The 24,974-nt window shown below is 37.4% G+C and overlaps 1 protein-coding gene across 1 annotated transcript; it reads left to right on the top strand.

Annotated features, from left to right (window-relative positions):
• Positions 1-685: 685 nt before the first annotated feature.
• On the top strand, positions 686-15,855 carry prkg3 (protein kinase cGMP-dependent 3). Its single transcript, XM_007552863.2, has 22 exons — positions 686-984; positions 3,328-3,417; positions 4,364-4,426; positions 4,533-4,659; positions 4,926-5,092; positions 5,218-5,331; positions 6,307-6,412; positions 6,540-6,603; positions 6,782-6,859; positions 6,938-7,026; positions 7,478-7,543; positions 7,659-7,706; positions 7,870-7,911; positions 9,139-9,250; positions 9,383-9,519; positions 9,613-9,702; positions 10,060-10,201; positions 10,299-10,462; positions 11,634-11,750; positions 11,966-12,028; positions 12,464-12,539; positions 14,211-15,855. The coding sequence occupies exons 2-22, from the start codon at positions 3,330-3,332 to the stop codon at positions 14,295-14,297; spliced, it is 2,040 nt and encodes a 679-aa protein (XP_007552925.1). The 5' UTR covers positions 686-984; positions 3,328-3,329; the 3' UTR covers positions 14,298-15,855.
• Positions 15,856-24,974: the final 9,119 nt, after the last annotated feature.

Raw genomic sequence — 24,974 nt, 5'->3', positions numbered from 1 at the left:
AAAATAAAATGACCCAAGATAATTCTACCAAATACTAATGAAACATATATATAAACTTTTAAATAATAATGAAAAAAAAATCTCCCTTGTCATTCTGCCAATTTACAAATGCAAATAATTTGGTAATTCCTAAGCGATCTAACATAGTAAGACGTTTGTCTAACCCTTTCCTAGGTTAGATGAACCTAGAGAAATTTATGCAAATATATTGCGTAAAGTGTTATGCAACACATTTTCATATCCTCATTTTAATGATATCATGAAATGGTTACAATAAGTAGAAGAAAGCTTTTTCTATAATAAAAAAATATAAAATTGATTTATATTCACCTACTCATCCTCTTTTGTCATTCCTTATGGTTCTCATGTTTGAATTCTTTATGCAACGCACTAGCAAAATAATATTTCTTCAATTAATGTCACATAAATCTTTTTTTTTTATTTTAGATATGTTCTTTTTATTATTTCTTTTATTTTTAGAACGACTGAACCTCAGTTTAATAACTCGTCAACAAAGTATTTTACTTCTCATCTTCAACTTTCTCTCCAGACCATCCTTCTCTTCCCTACTGTACCTGCCTGGTGTGATGGGCGGAGCCTCAAGTTACGGGTTAATGATTCAACACTATCGCTGCTGAGATTGACAGATATGGAAAGAGAAGGAAAGGGGGAACAAACGAGAGAAAGCCGGAGTGGAGAGAAACACAGACTTTGCAATGTGAGCTCGGAAAAGTGTGCGAGGGTAGAAGAAAAACAAAAAAAAACAAAAAAAACAAAACAAAAGAGGGAATAGGTGGTAATGCCAGAGGGGCAGCAGACTGTAGACCGTCTAGGAATCAAGCAGGTTCTGAAGCTGAAACTTCTCCACAGCTGAAGTGGTTATTCTGGGGGCAGGCCAAGTTGATCGTTTGGCTCCTATGATCCATGCGGCCTGACTAGGCTGGACAGGTGCTCAGCTTCAGTACTCATCTATACCTCCTGCAGGTAAGTCTGTCTGTTTGACCATGCTACAGTTTTTTTTTTTTTTCGTGACTTCTTCTAGTTGTGTACAATCTGGAAACATCTGAATATTTAGATGTTGAGAAGCAATTGTTTTTATTCCAGTGTCTATTTGCTGCTATCACACCAAACATCTAATACGGTCCTAATATAGAAGGGATGTTAATTATATCCAACTATTTCAGTATGCCTTCTGAGAATTCAGCTGTAGATACACATTCCCATGAATTATTAATAAAGCAGCAGGAAGTGTACAGTGCAATGGCTGGATCAGTATAATGATAGCTGGCATCATCTTCCTGCTGCACAGGTGAAGAATGCATTTCCCATCCCGACACCTCCAAGTATCATTTCCAGCACAGACCACTTCCTATATTAAGATTGTTTATATTGCCATCACATGGTCTTTTTTTAAAAAAAAAGAATAAATAAAAAGTAAATCTGTGAATGCACAAGCTGCAAATATTTATAGAGTCTGTCTCGATGACACCTGCCTGGTGGTTTTCATTTAATGTTGTGTGAGCTGGAGGTTATCGCCTCACTCTGTCCCTTGGCTCTACTTCTTTATAGCATTAAGTTCCTAGAAAGCTCACAGAATGTGTTTGTGCACAGCTCTCTTGTGTGCTTGTGCTGTACGAGCCAGTTAATAAAATGCTTAAAGGCAAATCCTTGTCATTTGCAGGAAGCAGGGACAGTTTTGTATTTGCCCACGTCTGTCGGCTCTGCACCAGCAGGTTTATGCAGCTGCGCTTCCTCTGTCACTGAGCTGAAGCTTAAAACATGTGATTTTTATGAGTTATCTAACTTCTCGCCATCTTCCGAGTGACCTCCACTCAAAGCGTGTTGCTCTGCTGCCCTACAACTTTACGATTTGCTTCGACTCCTCGTCTAATCTCAGAGCCGTCCAATGTTCAGGGTGAGGCAGCAATAAATTCGGGGTCACGTGAAGTGCGCCGTGAGAGAGAGCAAACATGTCGGTCTTTACAGAGATCCACCTTCAGTTTATTGGTCAGGTAGCCAATCACCTATTGTTAGAAACAATTCCTCCCGTCAATAGTGACATAATCATCCTTCTAATATCTGGGAAGGAACCATATCTGCAGAGCTTGTGTAAACAGCTGATCTCTGCTGGAGGAAAGAAAAAGCAGAGGAGCTAGATGGCTAGTTTCACTCAAACATAAAGAATAACTTTTATTGGCAGCCCTTCACAGCGTGTGCCAGCACAAAGTTAAATAATAAAAAGGAAAGATAAACTCATAGTTACCCACAATGCAATCACTTTGCAATGTTTATCACTAATAAGAACTGCAAAGGATCTCCAGTAAAAGCCGACAGGATGCACCCTGTTGACTGTCCATCATTAGCTTGCATTATTCAGCAGACCTCATGTTGTTTCACAGGCAGTGCTGGTGATTTGTTGAAAATATCCTGGACATTGACAGCTCAAACGATTTCCCCCTTATGTGCCTTTACGACACGATTTGGCAGTCTGCAGTTTAATCTAAGTTTTAGCACCACTGAAAATTTCAGCCATTAAAAATGTACAATTAAAAACGAAAAACGGTTCTTTCTGGTGGAGAATAAATTACTCCTCCCAAAATGACTGCAGTTACAGTCGGACATATTGTATGTTCGATCGATTACTCAGCATTTTTAAGTTTAAAATCTCAGACATTTAGTTTGTTGAGCTCCTTACAGTAAGTTTGAAAGAGGTGCGTAAGACTTTCAGAAAGAAAATAGTCCACAAGACAGAAATTCAAAACACTTGCCAAAATGCAGAGGTGCTGCTGTCCAAGCAAGTTTACCCTGAAAGCAGCATGCAATCTGCTAAAAGAAGGCAGAAAGTGGAATATATCGCAGGCTCTTGCCACTGCTGATGTATATGTGGAGGCTTTCTCAATCAGAAAGAGACTGCTCAAGTGTAACTTAATTTCTTTACATATTTTATTTAACTTTTTTCTTTTTCTGTCTTTCCTTTATTTAACCGGGTAAAACTCCATTTTAGATCCAGATCTCATTTGCAAGAGGGACCTGGGCACAAATCGGCAACACCTAATGATCTGGTTACACAAAAGTAAAATAAATTCATGGACATAACAAGGTTATATTTGGCGCTTAACAGGAGAAAATCAGTCTCTTTCCAAACCCCATTAATTAGACAGAATTAACTGGCAACAGCAATTAAGAACTAGTTACTTAATGAGGTATCCTAATGTTACTTTCTCATGGCACTGTACCTTTTCTTCTAAGCAGACAACTTATGTGTATTTTGTCATTATTTCAGGTAATTTGCTACATTAATTTTTATGGCTTATCTTTTCTCTGTAGCTATGGAGAAACAGCTGGAAGAGCTGAAGCAGCAGCTGGAAAAACAATGTCGGATCAACAAGGAGCTGCAGAGGCAAAACAAGGACCTGGGTGAGTACATCAAGAATTATACCACCTCTTGGTTAATCTGCATTCTGTATGAGCTTAATTAAATTAAATTAAATTAAATTGTATGTAAAGTGGTAAAGTCAACGAGTTGATGCAGTAACCTGCCCACATGCTTGCACAATATGAATTATTGCTGCTGCGAAGTCAATAACTTCATAGCTTTTTGCTAATGTAAGTGGCAGGATTTGACATTATACTACAATATTACAATGGCCTATTATGAATGAGTGCTTTGTTCTGTTTATCTTCGCTATGCTGAGCGAATAATATAACTACTGCTAGCAGTATATGCAAACAGTGTATTTTTTTGTTATAACATGCTTCAGAGCACCTGGTTGAATATTGTAATATATATTAATATATATTTATGTATATTATAATAATGTTTACTGAAAAACTGTGTAAAATTTTTGTGTGGGGTGGGGTTAAAATTAATATCTATTCTTTAATTAATTATTGTACCTACATATTTTCGATGTTTTGTTGTAATTTGAACTCATAGATTTATGAACTTACTAATCTGATTCAGCATTACTGAAAAGCAGCACTCTGCAATGTATATAAACATATACATATACATAAAAGCAATGTATATTTTTAGAGCTGCTTTTACATTTAACACTGGTATAGAAGAAAATGTAAAAAAAAAAAATTGAAGCTGAGATATCATTTGCACGTTTGTAGTTGTGTAGAAGTTTGCATTAGCACTGCAGCACAGCCACCTCCTACAGGAAGTTAGAACAGTTTCTCCAATGGGACTTTAAGGGATGACTCCTGCTATTTCTGTTGCTTGAAATAGAAAGTCTTTTTGTCTTACTGCTTTCTTCTGTTGATGTGCTGTCTCTGGCAAAACAATGTTTTTGGTAAAAAAGCACGTCTTCAACCATACGTTGTACAGTAAACAAGCATCTTTACTCCCATTTCACAGAGCAACGGCTGAAAGACAAAGAAAAACTTTTGCAGGAGCTGCAGAGCCAGTACCATGATCTCGGTATGAGGCCCACATGGGTATCACCTACGCACCTGATGCACCTCCTCAGTTGGTTGAAGTGATGTTTGCTGGTGATCTCTGATATTTTGTTTTTGTCTCTCTGCAGAGTTTCCCTCCCAGCCTGCTAATGAAGCAGAGCCTGAATTCAGGAAGAGTCGAGCCGCCGTTATGGCCCCTGAACCAATACCGGAGAAACTGGAAATTTCAGGCAACATAGTTAAGAAGACTGCCAGGTCAGGAATAACACTGCTCACTGCAGTTGACAACGCTAACCCTTCAGGACTCCTGGGGTCAATCTGGGTCATGTGTTTTTATCCCTTCTTCATTTTTTAAAAATAATAAATATTTCTGCATAAAATAATGCTAAGGGAAAGTAAATGATTTGGACCAAGGGTAAAAATTCCCATCCTCTTTTGCATTTATCAGACCCCCGAGTACACATGCTGTGTTTGGTGATCGGATCTCTCGATGAGATCTTTTTTTTTGTTTGTTTCTGCAGTGAGACAAGTCTTATTGTTAAAGCCATCCAGAAGAACGACTTCCTGAGCCGCCTGGACGATGAGCAAATAGCCATGATGGTGGACCTCTTAATGTCATCGAACTACAAACCTAGCGAAGAAATCATTAAGGAGGGATTGGAGGGAGACAGCATGTACATAGTGGCAGGTGGGATCATGTCCGGATGTGAGCCTCTCTCTGTGTGCCACGACAACATTAAACCTGAAATTAAAAGCTGAACATTACTCTTAACCTATCCAGAAAGCAACGGCAGAGGTATTTGCTCTTTTCAGCTGGTGAACTCATCGTGACTCAGTCGGGTCGGGACCTGAGGACTCTGACGAAAGGAGACGTTTTCGGAGAGTTAGCCATCCTCTACAACTGCAAAAGGACAGCGACAGTCAAAGGTTAGGTTCTTCGCTGTACTGATGCATTAGGATGTGACGATTCGTCTCTAATCTCAGATAACAACTGTTAATTCTGTGATTTTGTGCCGCATTGTAGCAGTTTACGTTTGCCCTGAACATCAATCAGTTTGGCATCTTTCTTGTAGATTTTAATGTGATGGACAAATGGCTTCAATAACTCCACCATAATGTGACAGTAAATAGAATCAGTTTTGGAAGACATGTTTGGATTGTAGAATTTTTCATACGTTTTGGTCAAAATCAAATGATATTCAAAGAAATATGTGGAAGAAGGACATGTTTACATGCCTTTGGTTTTGGCACCTCTATGTATGATTAATTTATATTAAAGTTATTAACCAAAGAGTCTCACAATCTTAACACGTATATTTTAATATACAGTGATGAACTCCTGAAATTTCCAATCAAATATCTTTGGAGTTTATCTCAGCATTTTTAATTTATTGAGAGCAAAACGTAATTATTAAGCACTTTATTTAAAGAATAACAGGAAGCCTTTGTGAGCTTATTCTTAATAGAATCAAGCCCTGAATATATAACGTATCAAACTAAAATCAATTCATTAATGATTAATTAATCAAAAGAAGCAACCAAAAAAACAAAGTTGATTTAATGACCTAATTTTGTTTTTGATCTCTAATTGAAATCTGAGAGGAGGAATTAATCTTGGACAAACTCCAAGCCTCAGAACCAGAACCAGCTCGATTCGGTTTGATGAACAGAATTATTTCTTTGTAGCAAACAGCTTATTAACAGCTACTCACTGAAAGGTGTTGCATTGTTTGTCCTTAAATTTAGAATAAATGTCACATAGCAACAAACCTTACAGTGAAATTACATTAACCATGCAGGACTGTAAGAGCAAAAAGTATTGGGAAAAACACCTGGAAAGACTGTTTCCATTATTCAGTTTGAGAAGTTTTGACCTCGTTGTGTGTTCACATCCTTAATCAGCTAAGACACATGTGCATCTGTGGTGCATGGAGCGGCAGACGTACAGGACGATTATAACTAACAAGTCCAAGAAGAAACGAGAGCAGCTCATGGGTTTCCTCAAGACGTGAGTTTCATTGTCCTCCAGCTGATGTGGGATCTGTTGAATTGTTCTTAGGTGGTCCTGTTTTTTTATTCTTTTACTTTACAAACAGAATTATGTCTGATTCTACTATTTTAATAACATGCTACAGGTCTCGTACTCTCAAGGATCTGAATGACGCGCAGTTGTCCAAAATTATTGACTCCATGGAGGAGGTGCGTAACTTTATGTGATTAACCTCTTATGACGAACATGCACTTTATTGAACATTTATTAAACACACTGTGATCTGATGATTGATATTTACTTTATATTATTAGTCAAAACATCTGATCATACAATAATTGCTACATAAATCTTTACTTTTTTTTAATTTTTAAAATTTTTTTACAGGTTAAGTTTCAGGATAAAGAGGTTATAGTTCGAGAAGGAACAGAAGGAAACACTTTCTACATCATCCTCAAAGGAGAGGTGATTTCATGTTACAATGTGTGTGTAAACCGACACATAAATGTTTCTCCACTGATCTCAGTTGTGTTGTCCTCACAGGTCCTGGTGAGCAAGAACGTGAACGGACACGAGAAGCAGATTCGCAGGATGGGAAAAGGGGAGCACTTCGGGGAGCAGGCCCTCATACGGTAAGCGTACAAATGCAGCAACCGCCTGAGGAAATGTACGTTACCTTGCAAAGAGATGTGAAGATGTGTGGACCTGCCTTGAATGCTGCCCTATTTACCATTTTTTTGTCAAAATCTGCAGATTTTCTTTTTTTTATATATATATATTTTGGAGACTTTAAAGACAAAAAGAAAAACTTAGACGCACAGTCAAAATGCATTTAACTATGATGTTAAATGCATTTTAGGGCTTTTATTATGTTGCATGATGTAAATAATAAACCAAAAATAATAATTGTGTTGTTTTAACCATGTGGAAGGAATATTATTGCCATAGCTTTTCTAAAATGAGCAATCAGATTTTTTTTTTTTTTTTAACAAAGGAGAGTTTTTCTTTGACTTATTGAAAACGTATTCAATTATACTGATAATGAATAGACTTTTAAATGCTTGTTTGTTTCTGTTTTCACAGAGAGATCTTGAGAACTGCCACCTGCACGGCCGATGGCCCTGTTACATGCTTCTCTATTGACAAGGAGTGAGTCAGTCAATCACGGATGGGCATTTCCTCTTTGTTTCTGTTACCTTGGCATCATTTATTTTTAGACAGTGATTTGCCACTTGTTGACATGACTGTGCTGTTGTTTTTTAAGGGTTTTTGAAGAGACAATCCCAGTAGAGCACCTCGAGCTGTTTGACGAGTATGTGACTATTTTCTACTGAGATCCCAAAAGCGCACTGTGAAAATATTTTCCCAGCTAGTTTATTGCTCGTTTTCCATCTTGTTTTATTTATTTATTTATTTATTTATTTATTTATTTATTTATTTATTTATTTATTTATTTATTTATTTTTTACTTTTAGCTCCAAAGTGATGCAAGAGGCGCAAAGTCCAGAAAAGCCAGGGTAAGTTACAGTGAAAGAAAACTAAAGCCTCGAAGATTTTGATGCCTACAGGCTGGAAGAACATGTAGAAACAGATGTTTATCATCTAGTATGTTAACATCTTTACAATGTTTTTAAGAGACTTTAATGATGTCAAAACCAAAGTTCAGAAACTCAGAACAATCTTTTTTTTTTGCATTAAATTAAAACTGGTTGCCAAACTTTTCTGTAAATTCAGTCAAGATAATTTCACACAAAGCTTATCGCTGTTAGAATAACACATCATGGTTAGATTTTTTGCTTGTAGATTTTTTTTGCAAATATTTACTTAAGACAAAATCCACACTCCAAACGTAGAGCGATGACATCACACAAGGCATAATGTAACTCATTCGTTCTTTTTTAATCAAAAGGAATGTTTTTTGTTTTACCTTTTTTTTTTTTCATACATTTTAAATGTTGTTCTTTCTTTAAATATATATTCTGTCCATATCTTCACTCACATATAGATTTAATTTTTAAAACTATATGTGAGTGGTCACATCTCTAGATATACAAGCAGGGGAAGAAGTTAGTGTGACTCTTTGTCAGCCATAATGTCCTTCCATAAGTCTGAGTTTCGTTTCTGTGGTAACAAACTATTGTACTCGATAATATGGTGGTGTTACCCTTAATTGTTTTCACCATTGCTTCAAGTCTAAGTCAGGCAATCACCGCTGCATCAGTTTATCTCACACCAGTTTTAGAAAGCTGTTAGCCACTGGTTCGCTAATGACTCCAGCATGACTCAGAACACTGCAGTTTCTTTCTTCAGGGTATCCATTCTACATAAGCACTCACACCTGCAAGTAATTAGTTTTGTTATATTAGTTATGTTAAGGAACAACGGTTGGAAGAGGAAAGCAGTGCTGTGCTACTTTCATTGCAGATTAGCTCTAAGCTTTGGGTTTTGCTGTCCAGCCTCTGTTAGCACACCACATTCCATACATTCTCAATCAGCTGTTTTAGTGGGGCCACCACCTCAGCAGGTGTAACACATGGAGCAGAAACTAGTTTTCCAAAGTGGGTTGTTCTTGAAATGTTTGATTGGGTTTAATTCTTTGATTGCATCTTAGTAATTCCTGATTATATCTGTTACACAAATACACTTTGACTTGACTTTCGCCCTCCAAAATTCATCCTGCAAAGCAAACATAAATGCTACAAATTACTTACTTAAAATGGAACATACGTTTCTTTCTGTTTTAGTCCGAGCTCCAGTCTGAAGTTTAAGGATCTGGTTCCTGTTTTATACCAGGAGGGACGCTATCAAGGAGATCCTGTCACACTTGGAGTTGGAGGGTTTGGTCGTGTGCAGCTGGTAGGTGTTGCCAATTCGTCTTATGGATGTGTGCATGAACCAACTTTTACAGAAGTGACATTGTGATGGAAATGGTGGCTTCTAGTAGGTTCATGTTTGCTAAAAATGATGTCGTCTTTTTGTTGAGCTCAGATGACCACAGTGAATCATGGGAAATACTACGCCATGAAGCGAGTCAGCAAGAAGCAAATTGTTTCCAAGAGACAGGAGGAGCACATGTTGTTTGAGAAGAAGATCCTGAAAGCGATCCAGTGTGACTTCATTGTGAAGTAACTGCCATCCAATATACTGTCTGCATTTTTTTTTTTTGACGTACAACCACAAAATTAAACACAAATGATTTCTCTCTGTGCCGTTTGTAGACTTTATGCAGCATTTAAAGATACAAGGTACATCTATATGGTGATGGAGTTCTGCGGTGGTGGCGAGATCTGGACCAAGCTCAAAGAAGTGTAAGCAAAACGAAAACCTAGTGAAATAGAAAAGCAGTACAGTGAATGAATGAATCACACCTGGTAAATCTGATAAGACAGAACTGAAAGAAAGATATTTGACAATTTAATTGGGTTTAATTAAGATTAATTGTATGTTTATGACATCAATCAAAAAAAGACATGCAAAAAAAAACATTCAAAAAGTATGAAACCCATCTTATTTAATTGTTTGTACCCAATGGTTTTTCAAAAAAAAAAAAAAGAGCAGTCAACAACTTAGGTTAAGACATGCAAATGAAAGAATATTAAGACTGCCACCCAAGTTACTGAAGTGGAGTTCTTTTTTAAAAATATTTTTCATCTCTGTAATGACAGAGGGCGATTTGATGAACACGTTGCTGTGTTTTGCACTGCCTGTGTGGTGGAGGCCTACGCTTACCTCCACAAGAAAAGCATCATGTACAGAGACCTTAAGCCTGAGAACCTGATGCTGGACATAAAAGGCTACATCAAACTGGTGGGTCCTTGGGCATTCAGGGCTCATTAAACTCTCTAAATTTCTTCCACGGTTTGCTTTAGAAGAGATTCTGCTGACTCTGGATTTTGTTTCTCAGGTTGACTTTGGCTTTGCGAAGGAACTGGTGCGTGGCGAGAAAACCTACTCCTTTGTGGGCACGCCTGAGTACATGGCTCCAGAGATCATCAAGAACCAGGGTCATGACTTTGCAGTTGATTTTTGGTCACTTGGCATCCTGATCTTTGAACTTTTGGTGGGAAGGTAATTACATTTGAAGGGATCCAGGCCTCAGAGCAAATTATGCCTCATTACTTCTCTCAGATCGAAAAAAGTATTCATACCGCTTCAACTTTTTTTCCACATTGTTTTACATTACAGCCAATGTATTTTTTTTTATGAAGAAACTGAGCAAGAAAAAAAGTAGAGCATAACTGAACATTTGAAAAACTAAAAAATATAAACGAGGTTTTCAAAACTGTGCACAAAACAGTCTAAAACATGTGATGCATTTAATCTAACTATTCATCGTTCTCCTGACTGTATATTTAGTTTTGTTTTCATTGTTTGGCTGGAAGGTGAACCTTGGTATCGATCTCAAATCTTTTGCAATCTATAACAAATTTTCTTCTAGTAATGCTGTTCCCCTTTCACTCACCAGAAAAAAAAACACCATTCCCTTAGCAAGATGCTGCCTCTACCATGTATTTATGAGAATAAGCTCATTACATGTATAGACCAGGATTCTGCAACCTCTATAATCCAAATAACCATTGTGATTTTACTAATAGATATGTTTTGTCATTTTAATTTACATTTTATTTCTATTTTTAGGTTTTAAAATTAACGAAAGATGTAAAACTTATGCAAAAATATTATGGAACTATTTCTTCTATGGGATGTTGATATTTGTGGAAAATAATGTAAAAAAAAAGAGTACCAGTAATTAAAAAATATGCTACATAAGTGCTCCTAGAGTCAGTAGGAACTTCAATGCAATTATTCCATGAAAAAGAAAAACACATGTGTTAAAAAAAAAAATCAGTTTGATTTTTATCATTTTTATCAAATTAAGAGCCATTGCAGATGGCTGCTGTAAACCATGAAGGTCAGTTTTTGTCTCATGTGACTGGAGTCCGTACTTTTACATGTGTTTGACCCTCCTGAATGGGAATTATTTACAGCTATAGATAGTTTAATTGAACAAGGTGTGGAAAGGTGCAATAAGCATGAGTAAATTTGCAAGCAGATTTACTGAAAAAAATGGACAGCATATTTTCATACCAAAATCATTTTCTAACACCTTCATATTCAGAAAAAATATTTACCAGCAGATGGCAGCAGAAACGTAGGATTGATGTTGTCTTATGCGTTGACTTGAGTGTTTGAACTAAAGGTTTACCTACAACTCTCTGTTCTGCTTTTAAACCTCCAGTCCCCCATTTTCAAGCTCGGAGCCTCAGAAGATTTATTCCAAAATTTTGGATGGAGAACTCAAGTTTCCACCTTACCTGAGCGAGGCAGCAAAGTCAATCATCAGCAAACTGTGCAGGTAAGCAGAAAAAAACCCCCAACAACAACTAAATAATGTCAGAGCAAGGTGGTTCTTAAAATTAGGGAATTTTAAAGTTAATATTTCACCATAACAGAGCTGAATAGAGTAAAACCAAGAGAATGGCTGTAAAGACGCATTTGGTTGTGTTTTGTTTGGCGCTACATGAGCTCATGCAGTTTTTGATTGACTGTCTCTTTGAACGCTCTTTGTAGACCTCGGCCGGGTCAGAGGTTAGGAAACACCAAGAATGGAATCAAAGATGTCCGGCATCACAGGTAACCATGGCGACGAGTCGTCCTCAGGAGGCAGATACTAAAAATCCTTCATCTGTTCACGTGTCATCCCCTACAGCCTACTCTGTGCATTAGACGCCGAGTAGAGCTTTATGGAGCTTTTGTGCTGGAAAACAAAATGTGCTTGTGCATGCCAGGTCTGGGTTCACAGCACTGTTCGTAGAGCAGTGGCTGCATTCACATTTAGTCAACCCATACAATGTGTTAAAACATTGGCATGTATTACAAAATTGCATTAGGGTATATGAATTTACATAATTGCATAATTTATGAGCAAACGCAGACAAACATGCTTCTTTCTTTATGATGTGACCATATGAGAGTCAGGGTATCATCAGTTTATATTAATTCTCACAATGAATCGACAGCCTGATGAACTATTTCTCTAATTTGTCTTTTTTTTTTTTTTTTTTTAAGGTGGTACAGCAGCATGAACTGGCACAAGCTGCGTATGGCTCAGCTCGACGCTCCAACCATACGACTTATCCGCAAGGCAAGTGAAAACATCACGAAAGGCTTTTTTTGTGTGTTTAGATGAAACAGAAGGTGTTTTGTAGACAATTAAAATATATAAGATAGTAGATTTACTTTAGTTCACTAGAAATTATTTACTGTCCTTTTTAATTATACTGTGTTTCCAGAAGTTTTGGACATAGCAGCTTTAATGTTGGACTAAACCCTTTTATTACATCTAAAATGTAACGAGAAGCGTGAAAAGATATTAAAGAAATATAATCTACCAACTGGTACTATAAAAGGTTTCAGCTTACAAAAGTTGGACCTCTAGTAATAATAAAAAAAGGCTTAAGATATACCTTGTCAGAAAAAAAATAAAAAGAATAAAAATATTTGAGGCAAAAGGTAGTGTGTGCAGTGTGGAGTAGCCTGAGGCTGCTGTCACAGTGTTTCTTGTCTTGCCACATTTGCTGATATATCTGAAAAATGTTTTTTGCATGACTCTGAAGATCTGAGGCCTATGCTGTGAAATATCAAATCCTGTGAAGCTCGGTTGTTGCTCATAATGCACCATGGCTTTGTAAATTGCGTGTCTGTTGCGATAAAAGGTGTAAAATGGCTCTGTATGCCTCTGCGTCAGGACAGAGTAATGGTGGATTCTCTTTGTACTCAGACATTCTAGTTCTCGTTTCTCAGCTGGAAATTAAGCAAAAAATTCCCACTGAAGTTGTTGTTCTGAATGGGAAGAGTGAGATGTTGCAGAGTACCCTCAGATTCAGTGAGCTGCTGCTCATAGTGAAAGTTGCAGAGATAAACACTTTATAATTTATTGGAACATCCAGACGCTTGTATTAAAATTAAACCAGAAGCACACACAATACTGTGAATGTTTGAAAAGAGAATGCTTCAACGCGAGAAACAGAGATACATACATTGATATCTGCTTCTGTTCAGTAGTTTTGCAAGGATGTAACAGTGTTGTTTTCTCTCTCTCCACAATGTTCACCTGTCCTCCTCGGTGGTCAAATAATTGTTAGCTGAACTGATCAGAAAGGAGGCCAGGCTCTCGTGTTGGAGAGCCCACTTCAAGCAATCTGCGTGAAAGCGTGACTTCACCATTGCAGAGTCTCTGCATAGCTTTGCATGAGATTAAGCAATGTTCAGCATTCGAGGACAAGCTATTTGCAGATTTATCTGTGGAAAATCTGCCTATTAGCTGATTTCTTCCTTAGGCCATGTTTAAAATGGCCAATAGAAAATGCAGCTTGGGAAGCTGGAATGTTTAGGCACAATGCTACTTGACACGATATCTGCGCTGAGCGGATTGGATGTTGACTTCTGCAGTAGTGCTAAGACAGTTTTCACTCTCTATATCTTAAGGTACATTTGGGCATTTGAACCAGTAAAATATGAAGTTATAAACGTTTTTTAAGGGAGTCTCAAGTATTTAAACTATTTGGTGGTTGTGATATTGTCTGAAACCTGAACCTATACCTGGAACTAGATTTTCAGATTTTTGTTATTACAAAGTGAGTCATTGTGAGCCTTTAATTTAGTTTCAATACATTGTGGATTTCAAAACATTTTTTTGTTTTTTGTTGCCATTCATAGGGATTGTGTAGGTTAAACAATTTTTTTTTTCAAATTGGCCAAGACTCTTATGTGATTGTTAATTTAAAAGAAAAAAAAAATCTTTCTTCTCTTTCAGGGTCCCTGCTACATCAACTTTGATAAATTTCCTCAGGACCACTCGGTGGCAGAAGAGGAGTTCTCTGGATGGGACCGTGACTTCTAATTCTCACGTTTAGGTTGAAGAATCGAATGGTGGGCGGTTTGTCCATGCCATCCCAACAAGGACCCTAATTAAAGACACTGACCTTAGTTTATTCAGCCTCTAAAGGGGCCAAAAGAAGATTAATGCTACTGGGTATTGACATATCACACAACACATTTCTTACCAAATTTTCACACCAATTACACTGAAGCTCCAGGGAGTCACTGTGACAATATGTGCGGAAGTTCCTCTGTTGCAGCGAGCGTCGGCTCACACACAAATGTACCTCTGCAGACGAGGAGGAGGTGTAGAGGCAAAATGGTAGGACTCTGCGTTTTCATATTCAGCACAGAGACACTTGGTAGCTGATGACTAAGTGTTAAATTCATGAGGCACCTTGGAGCGATTAAGGATACTCACCAGTTGATCAAATGCTTCCGATGTAAGGAAGAATTTCAATGAAACGTCTTTTCTTACTTTTTAATTGTGCAGGACAATAAAATGAATATGCATGTCACATGTTGTGTTCAAAAAACAATGACAGGATCAATCACTGTTTTGTGTACAGATTATATTTCTACATGGCAAATAATTTATTAGTACGTGCAAAAGCCCTACGACAGAACCAATAGACCCAACAGTTTTAACTCGCATCCTTTATTAAAGGATAAACGCAGCCAGTTTTGTACAGTAAATATTAGCCGTTGTGTATTCTGAGTGAAACCTGTTCTTAAAATTGTTCTGAACAACAGGGTGCTTGTGATGTTGTTCAGAGAGAGCTTAAGAAATGCAGAAAACCATCCACGGTTAAAAAAAAAAGTTCAAAATGCCTTCAAACAGAAACTAAAACAAGGAAGATGAGGAAGAAAACGGAAAACTATAATTCATTTAAAGAATAACCAGAAGTATCTGCTTTAGGGTGACCAAAGAAAGTCAGTTCTTACTAAGTGAATACTGTAACGATTAGAAAACAACTTTATAAAGCCAATATCATCAGTAAGGAGCCCTGACAAAGTCCAGTTGTTGTAAGAAAAAAAAACTACATGGTGCAAAAGGGACCATCATTTTTAAAAATTACCATCAGGATTCCCTTTTTAACATATCACCATACTTGAAGACGTCATTTTGCTTTATCCTGAAGAGGAAGTACCGTCACACCAGTGAGCGAGCAGCATCTTGGATCCAGACCGACAAGATTAACATAATGAAGCTGCCAGTCCAATCCCTGAACCTTAATCCTAGAGAAAGCTTGTGGGGTGAAACAAGCTGTTTCTGAGGCAAAATCAATGATGAGGAATCGAATTAAAACGCCTGTTCACAGGTTGAGGAAGTTGGCGGACTCCATGTAATGCAGAGTTTAAACAATTCAAAGGAAGAGTGGTTATCCATCAAAACATTAGTTCCATAATTCACAGCTATGTTAAATCGTTGGTATTTTGAATTGTGCATATGGAAAAAGAAGGTATTGTAGTTTGAGCTTTCAGCATAAATGTTCCTTTTTGTGCTTTGTTCTCTTGACCTGTGTGGTTAAAACTTGGTTCATGTTATAGCTTTGACATTGATAATACTTTACTGTTTGCTATTGCTGACTTATTCATTCATGTTCATACTGATGTGTTTTAACACATCTTGATGATAAACTAAATGACTTTTTGTTCTTGAATCCCGTGTGTTTGCATTTTGTCACTGTCGACCCTGAAGAGTGAAACTCTTCTCGTGTTTTCCGTTTTTACGTTGTTGTGACCAAAACCTCCTTCCCGACCCAGAGAGGGCAGGTAAAGTATTTACAGATCACATGCGTGATTAGTTACGAGCAACGCTTCAGGGAAACATTGTTGTTGCTGTTAGCAGGAAGGAAAATGGCCTGACGTTATCAGGGAGGGAAAATAGCCTGCGAGGAGAGGTGGTGGTGGGGGGCGTGGGGGGCGTGGGGGGTCGTTACCTCGTACGTTTCACAATAGCTGCAGCTGATTGTTTGGCTCTGAAGGTGAGCAGCTGTCCGGCGTGGCAGCAGGTTTTAAATTTGTAGGGAAGAGTTGTCCTGTTCCCTCCCTTTAATGCATGTTGTGAGCCTGCTGAGAGTACTTTTCCATATTAGAGAGAAGAAACTTCACATGAAAGTAAACATAGCTTCTAGTGGGAAAAGACACATCAGCAGATGTTTCCTTCCTGCAAAAAAAAAAAAAAAACATACATGGAGAGCAATGATAGAAAGGACCCAAAGGAAGCATATTTTGGTGCAGATGTCTTTGCTGTGTTTAACTGTGTTTTTTTATTATTAATATTTTACATGTAGGGTGAAGATTTATTTTGAGATAAATCAGTTTCTTTTTTTTTTTAATGAAAAAAATCCAAAAACAGCGCATCAAGTGAATCAGTATTATGCAAAACTACCCACTGACTTCAGCCATCTGTTCCCTCTAATCGGAACCAATCTGCTTTATGTTTACTGAAGTTAAACAGCCTCCGCCTCACTGGTTTAGAGCTAGAACTGTGTGGAAAGTCTTTAAATAAATTCTACTTTTGTTAAATTAGCATAATCTCTCAACCACAAACAAAAAAAATGATAATACAACTTTGATTTTAGAAATTTGTAGAGAGAGACAGAGTATGATGATGTTATGAAACACTATTTTTCCATAGGCTTTAACTGTAAAAATTGAGACAGCAATTGGAAGTTATTATTTTGTGTCTGATCAACCACTTTTACGCCATTGTCGTATATTTTGGATCGTTAATCTGTTGAAAGATTTAATGTCTGACAGGTTTTATTTAAAATCTGTAGTATTACATTGCAGACCCACAGCATTACAGGTCCTCTACCATCCTTATGAGCCTGGTTCCTTTTCTATATTCATCCTTCATTCACCAGACCTAACCTGGAGTTTTTTTTTCCTGATAGTCTCATCCTGGCTAATCTCTTGATTCCAGTTAAAGTCCCTCTGGAGTTGAACAACCTTCACATTTTTTGTGCTTGTGATAGCAGGACAGAGAAACCTTTTCATGGCCTCCGTCCTCAAAAACGGCTCAGCATGAACATTGTGTGTAACGATCGTTATGCAGACCTTGTGATTCAAAGACACCACTCTTCGTCTCACTACTCTGTTTCAATTTTTTTTTAGACATTTCTTCCTTTTTTGAAGAGTTCCCAAAGAATTCACCACCAAATTCAGTGGATAAGACTGTATGATAAATATCTGCATCAATTGTGTGCTTTTTGGCTGAAACCTGCAATTAAATGTAAATATTTAATATTGCAAAATCAGTTCTGACACTTGCACATTGTACTTGTATTGATTTTCATATAAAATATAGCTTAGGTATAATCTGCTGTGATCCAACATTTTGAAACTACATTACCAAATGTTTCATAAATGGCAAACGGGGGGGCCTTGTGATGGGAAGGCAGAGATGACCCAACGATGTCAAGCAGACTCAAAGTGGAGTCAATGTGATAAGGTGACACTGTAGACGACTCTGTTACCATGACTACAGATGCTCTTCTCTTTGATTCTGGCCAAGTTGATATAAAAAATGCATGGGAATCCACAGTGATGCCAGATTTAATATTTAGAAAGGTGTTTCTGCCGTGACAGGCTTAACCAGTGTCACGCACGCACGTTGGTGAAGGTCTTTAAAGTGACAAAGCATCATTTATAAGAAACAGTTCTGCTCCCCAGTCTCCAGGATTAATTATAAATGTTCGGGGAGCTATTTTCAGCATGGTTATTTGTCACTCTGCGACCCCTGGGAAAGGGTTGGTTGCTATGTTGCTGCCTTGAGCAAACTAGTGAAAACAGTCCCATTCATTCACAAAAGGTAACCTGCAGGGTTGAACCATGACCATCAAGAAGTATTATTGTTAAAAAAATAAATAAAAAATTGCAGTCAAGAACTGTTCAATCAAGAGTTTTATGCTGGTTTTAGAGTCAGGGTTTAATATGATAGATCTTCCATTCGGTCATGTCTTCTCAGCTGAGTGGTCATGAATAAATTGGACTCGGTGTTAACACTTAGGCTGATTAATTACTGTTTGCACTTTTGTTTAAGCTACTTAATCTCCCCGTGTTTGCTCTCTGCTTTGTTTGATCATTTGTCCCGTACATCTGAGTGGGAATTTATGTGTGAGTAGGTCCAGAGAAATGCTTTAAGGCTATGTCAGTCTTGAAGCATTTTTTTTTTCTTTCACAAATGGACTGTAGCTTCTTCGACATGAGACTGGAGACGGGTGAAGTGAGCTTCTCGTAAGTATTTTCATGTAGCCGCATCGACCTGCAAACTAAATTGGACTACATTAATGTGTCAAAAACTTCCCTTCATTTTTGAGATCATTTTGTAAGTCTACTAGAGCGGGGCTGATCTGCTGTCACTGATAGCTTTCCCAATGGAAAAGAAATGAAATCTGAGAGACTGACATGTGACATGATTTGAATTGCAGGGACCTAAATGCGCAAATAAGAAATGCAGATACTGCAGGACATAAAAGAAACATAGTTTACAAAAACATCTTCAACTTTCTGTTTTATATTGATAAAATGGAAACTTGGGCAACAAAAAAAAAATGAAATTAATAGGCACACACAACAACATGTGGAGTTACACTGAGAAGAATGTTTGAAAGAAGAAATGAGGTTTAGATTAGCTGTATTTTACCACGTGACCTATAAATTAATAGGTAATATCTGCCTCATAGTTCACTAAACAATCTTCTAATCTTTTATGTTGAGATTAGCAAAGCACCCAGGTACAGATATCTTCTTTGTACTAAAGAATGTTTAATAAAAATCAAAATGAGAAGACTTACAAAATACCAAGAGAGGAAACGAGCACAGAGGAAGTCACAAGGAACAACTAAGATACGCAAAAGTAGGCTCCATCAGAGAATGACTGAAGGAGAGGGGTTTAAATACTGGGAGCCTTGGTTACTAGAAGAGAAACAGATGGCTGATTGGAACTGGCTGTAGGTGTGAAGGAAGAGCAGAGAGCAAACAGGCAGGCTGAGGGAAGGAGACTAATAAGCATGTAGGAAGGTGAGGAGGAAGTATAAACTATAACCGAAGGAAAAACACTGGCAAAGTAAGAACACACAATGAGATTCAATATGAATGAATGAAATACAAAGACAACATCTCAGCTGAAATAAACAAACAAGAATATAATCAAAATGCAGACAGATGAACACCAAATGACACTTATCAGACTGAAACCTTTTTCTTTCCCATTGAATAATTAATTATTATATAGAAAGTTCAGGAGTTAGTCCATTTCTTACTTTAGGTTTTCTGTCACAAAAAAAGGAACACATCACCTAGAACCAAAGGTAAAAATTACCAGAAGATCTCAGATCAACATATAAGTTCATTAATAATTAAACTAAGCTATATTTACAGGTATTTACTCAGGAGAAACATTGACAGCAAAATGGACTAACAAAAACAACCGGTGTCAAACACAATCTACTTTCAACTGATCAGAAATCAAAATGTTTTTGCAAAAACAACTAATTCAAGCACTAAACACTGCAAGACATTCTCATATTTTGTTTAACTGTGAAAGACTGAACTAGCTTACTCTCAAAGGGAATAGGAAGAGGGAAAAATGAGAAAAGAAGGCTATGGTTCATCCAGGGGTGAAGTTCACATTGAGACTGGTCCACCTGTTTTGCAGAATACGTCGGTCCCTCTATGCAGAGGTCACGTGTTGTCAGTGTGTTCCAGTCCCTCTGCCCCATCTTTGGATGTTTGGAAATATTGGCGCGTCGTCGTTTGAGTCAGCCTTGGGTATCAGTTCACAGAGTTCAAACCACAGCTGGGATGGAGGATGTTTTAGTGAAATATTCCACACTTCAGAATGGAAAACACAGAAAGTCTTCCTTCAGGAATAAAGACAGGACTGAAAAACGTTTTGTCCAACATTTCCTGTGGTAGAAACTAAACAGGTAGTCCTTTAGACAGCTGCTGATTGGATTTTAAACTGTTATGCACTAACAATGAGAAGGAATAGCAAAAGCAGCTAAAATGCCTTTCATTCAAAGACTTTCCCAACATTTTATGCTCATTTGATTTTTTTTTATTTTATTTATTTATTTTTTTTTTAGAATATTTGATTTTCAAATTATCATGAGGTGAGAACAAAGCTCAAATTGTTTCCTGGAAATGACAAAGCTTGCTGGGAAGTAAACAGGAAATCTCTATTAAAAACACCATTTCGCTCCCTTCAAAGCGCTACCTCCATCCGTAGTTGTGAATATTTGCAGGAAGGTAATAAAACGAAAATAGAACACGGACGCTAAAATTTGATGTGTTACCACTTATGGGAGCTCTTTCACCTCAGAGTTCACTTCTTTCCATTGTTTCCGTGTGACCGGACACCATTTTGTCCTGATGCGTTTCACAGAGGTAGGACTGTAGAGTTGATTCCTGAGATTTCCTGTGAGATTTCCTTCGACGTTTTCCTCTGCTAATCAAAGGCTCCTCTCTTTGGCGTTTGAAATGAAGTCGCTGAAAGATGCAAAGACAGTTTTATAACTTCTTTCACGACTTTCACAGCTCGGTGTGTGGTTAAAGACAAAACAAAACATGCAAAAAAAATAAATAAAAAAAATAATAATCTGCAAATTTACTCTTATATTATGATTCAAATTTTGTTGAAAGCTGAATACTCAGTCCAAGCTCCATTGGTCCACCTAAGAAATTTATGAGGTGGGCATTTATCAAAATAATAAAAACTAAAAAATAAATCTAAAATAGCCAAACAAGATTAGGGTGAGAAATATTGCAAACATTTCCTTTCAGCAAGAAATTTTTTATTGCCGATATTGCAGAGCGTTAGGATCTCACAGGATCTTTGCAATTACCACGTCTAATAGGTTGCCTTGTGTTTTTCTTTCAAACAGCTCAATATGGCAGACATATTTGAAGATTTCTGTTTTTTATGGCAGCTGCGTAACAGAATGCCAAGCTAAGAATCAATCAAATTTATGTGCCACGTGGCAAATAGTTCAATGCAACAATCAGTCAGTCTCTCAGTTTTTAATTATGTTGCACTTTCCTTGTAAAAGGTGATTTTAACTGGAAAATATTTACTCTTACATCAAACGAACGTCTGGGAAGGTGACTCAAAGTTAAGAGTTAGCCTACAGAGTATTGCTATGCAGGACTAATTAACTCGAAGTACAACCAGCTGGAGTTTTTCATCTACGTTTTGTTACACAATCATTCTTGAATGGTGTTTACTTGTATTGTGTATGCTTTATAAAAACAAAAAACAGAGCCATATGTTGAGAACCCCATAGGCCTTATGGATAAATCAATAAAAAACCCAAAGCAGGTGATGACGGGAACTCAGAGTAGCAACGGGTCCACCGTTACCTGCCAGCACCACCGTGACACGTGGAGCAAGACCCAAGGTTTTCCTTTCAGCATGAAGAGCGGAGTACACTGGAACAAATGCAGCACCCTATTCAATTGTGCACATGCAACAAAATTAACTCCTCCGCTGTGATTATGCACTTTACAGAGTGTTCGAGGTATACATTAGCAGATTTTTATGTCAGCTATGCGATTGCTGAGCTGGCATGTCATGTAATTGAGGTGATGGGAGCAGAATACCGTGTTCTGAGTGGCCAACATGCACAGAAATCAATTTAACAAAAAGAACAATATGGAATATTGTTCATTGATACTTGCGTTCTGAAGACAATAATTTTCCTCGCTTGTTTCAGACTCATTAACATCCATTATAGATTATGAACCATCAAAGGAATGTCTAGCTCAAACACGTAAGGCTGAATTATTCGCAGCAACAATGATTGTCCTGTACATTTTTTTGTTTTTTAAGAAAATTGGTTTTGTTTAAATGGATGAAAATACTTCCTATTCATAAAAATCTTCTTAAACAGTAAAAAAAAAAGTGTCCAGTGTTTGTTGTTTATGTATGTTTTGTTGAATATCTGTATGCAGATATTCCTCCAGCCTTAAGTTAATATGAATTCAGGGCTCCAGCAGCATCCCTACGTCTTTGCTGTGAAATCACAAATGTGTCTAATGTGGCAGAAATCCTTCCAAGAATAAAGCCATATTTAATGCTCTGGGGAAAAGGAGATAAGCCTAATATGCTTTATCATCTCACTAACATCGGTAGCTTTTAACCAGAATATGGATCAATAATAAACATAGAGATCACATGTTTAGTGTTTGTTAAATGCCAGCTTATTGGGTTCAGGGACACCTGTTTCTAAATATATCTTTTCATGCACCAGTGGGAGAACTGAAGCAGTAAAGGTCAGGATGTCATTTATCCTCCCAGTGTGAGAGGATATCCTATCTGCTACAGCCTGGACACAAAAGGAAAAATGCAGTAAGAATCAGTGAAAGGTTAAAGTGTAAATATTAGCTTTCGTAGCTGTTTTATGTGGCTCCGTTCAGAATGTAAGTGAAGAACGAGGCACTTTTCTCTTCATTTCAGTGAAACAAAATGAAATATTGCTGCAACGTCTCTGAAAACCAGGAAGGTTGGCAGTGCAAGGCTGCTAAGGCGAGTTGATCTGATCACGTTAAAAGCGTGGCAGCAGCTGCACTGCGAAGAAATAATAATTTATAATGCTTTCTCCAAATTGAGTTTTAATGTGCAAAGATTACATTTCACTGAAAGTCAGACTGCGTAACAGAAATCCACAAGAATTAATCTGATGCCCAAGGCTGAGTTTTAAATCACATTTTGAAAACAATTCTATGCTTTATAAGCTAGGTGTAAAAACTCAACAATGAGAGCCTGAAACGAAGAGGAGGAATCCCGAAGCACAGTGCCAGCTTTCACTGAGTTTTGGTGGTAGTGCAGAATTTCTCAGCTGACAAAACCCCAAATTGACTTTTTTTTTTTTTTTTTTCCTCAAATGAACATATCAAGACATTATCTGAGTGCATATTTTGGGAGTGTGGGCCATACACAGGCAGGCTGGTTACAGCTACTATGAATGTTTCAAAAAAATAAAATAAAATTTTGAAGTAAACACAGGAATCTGTTACGAATCAACTACAAGACAGGGTTTGGTACTGCAGAATAAATTAGAAACAGAACAAGTTTTACCTTTGCCTAATAAGGTCAGAAGGGAATGAATACTTCTGCACAATGCTGTATGCACAAGTCTCGTTAAGTGCCAAATTTGCAAAATATATTGTTGTTACAAGCACTAAAATGCACATGCGGATGTTTGTTTTCATGAAAGGAAACAGCATCCGATCATCCAACCATGAGCACAAAGAGTATTTAGTCTAATGTGTTACCACTCATTGCACTGATTCAATGTTTGCTTGAGTCATGCAATTGAAAGGGTGCAAGCACAAGCATTACAATGTGTAAGACACGCTGGTCTTTAATTAGATTGTAATGTCTGTCTGAACAAATAATTGATTTTAAAAGGCATGTTACTGTTTTATTTGTCTTCCAGCTGGTTTTAATTGGCACGACCATCTGGCTAATGTGTGACTAAGTTCAACATTTGTCGAAAATACTCAATCATTGAATCGCCTATAGAATTTGGCTTCTATTAGTTAACTGTGCGAATGCATTGCTCAGTGAAAAGTTCTTTATTCTTCATGTGTTTCCACTTATTTCTGATGACCTTAAAACTACAGATATATCACAAAATTTTAGGTACCTGAAACTGTGACTGTCTACACATGACAAGCTATTTTAATCTTCATTAAGCCAGTGGTTTCAAAACTTTATTGAGATTCGTGACAAAATATACACGGACCTCCTTTTCTTATTTAAGAAGCGCTCCAAAAGATAATCGCAATTTTTTAAAGCTTTAAATAGCTCAGTAAATAAACTAAAAATGAAACATTTTAATGAAACAAAGTATTCTGATTTCTGCTTCATTTTTTTGGTCTATATATGATTGTGGATCCAAAACAAAACAAAACAAAAAAAAATGTATGCAATGATAATAGAAATGTGAAATATATTGTGGAAAAAAGTGTCTACAACTCCCTCTTTTTCAAAAATGAATGGTTGAACTAAAGTGTGCTCCCAATTAATGTGAAATTAAAGTGAAAACAAAAACACGTCTGCACATTTGTGTTGCACCTAAAATTTTCAAAGGATTTTATTGTTTCAGGCAAACTATCACCCTAAAATGTTAAAAACTGTTGGGCTAAATTTGTACATTTATCAAATTGCAGTTGGGGGGGTTCACACAAAAATTATTTCAAGGGCCTCAAACGGTTGCACTTTCGAGACCCCGGGATTGAACAGAAAATCAATTCTTGAATGGGGTTTTCTTTGAAAGCACTCCACCAGTCAATAGTCTGCAATTAATTCAGAGGGATGTTGTGATCACAGTAGCTCTGCTCCGTGGCGCAAAGAACCTGAATCTAAAAACTCAACGGGAGACAACATCACAGGGTCAACTCAATACTCAGAGAACCAGGACAATCTGTAGAGGATGTCGACTAAATTACCGCCACGCAGACACACGCAGCTCCTCATCGCTCAGAGTGTGAGGTAACCTTCTCCGCCACTCTCACGGTGTTCCTCTCCGCTCCGAGATCTTGTGGTTGGTGGCTGAGTCACAGTTCGTCTCTGACGTCACCGCAGACAATTACTAACGAACCAGCAGATCTCCGAACAGGCGGCCACTTTGATGGATCCATAAGGCCTTATCATGTCTGTCCAGTATTTCAGAGGAAGCTGTGA

Source organism: Poecilia formosa, unplaced genomic scaffold (assembly GCF_000485575.1).
Source record: "Poecilia formosa unplaced genomic scaffold, Poecilia_formosa-5.1.2 Scaffold53, whole genome shotgun sequence".
Lineage (NCBI taxonomy): Eukaryota > Metazoa > Chordata > Actinopteri > Cyprinodontiformes > Poeciliidae > Poecilia > Poecilia formosa.
Note: the sequence above shows the minus strand (reverse complement) of the source record. Positions and strands in the feature narration are given on the sequence as shown.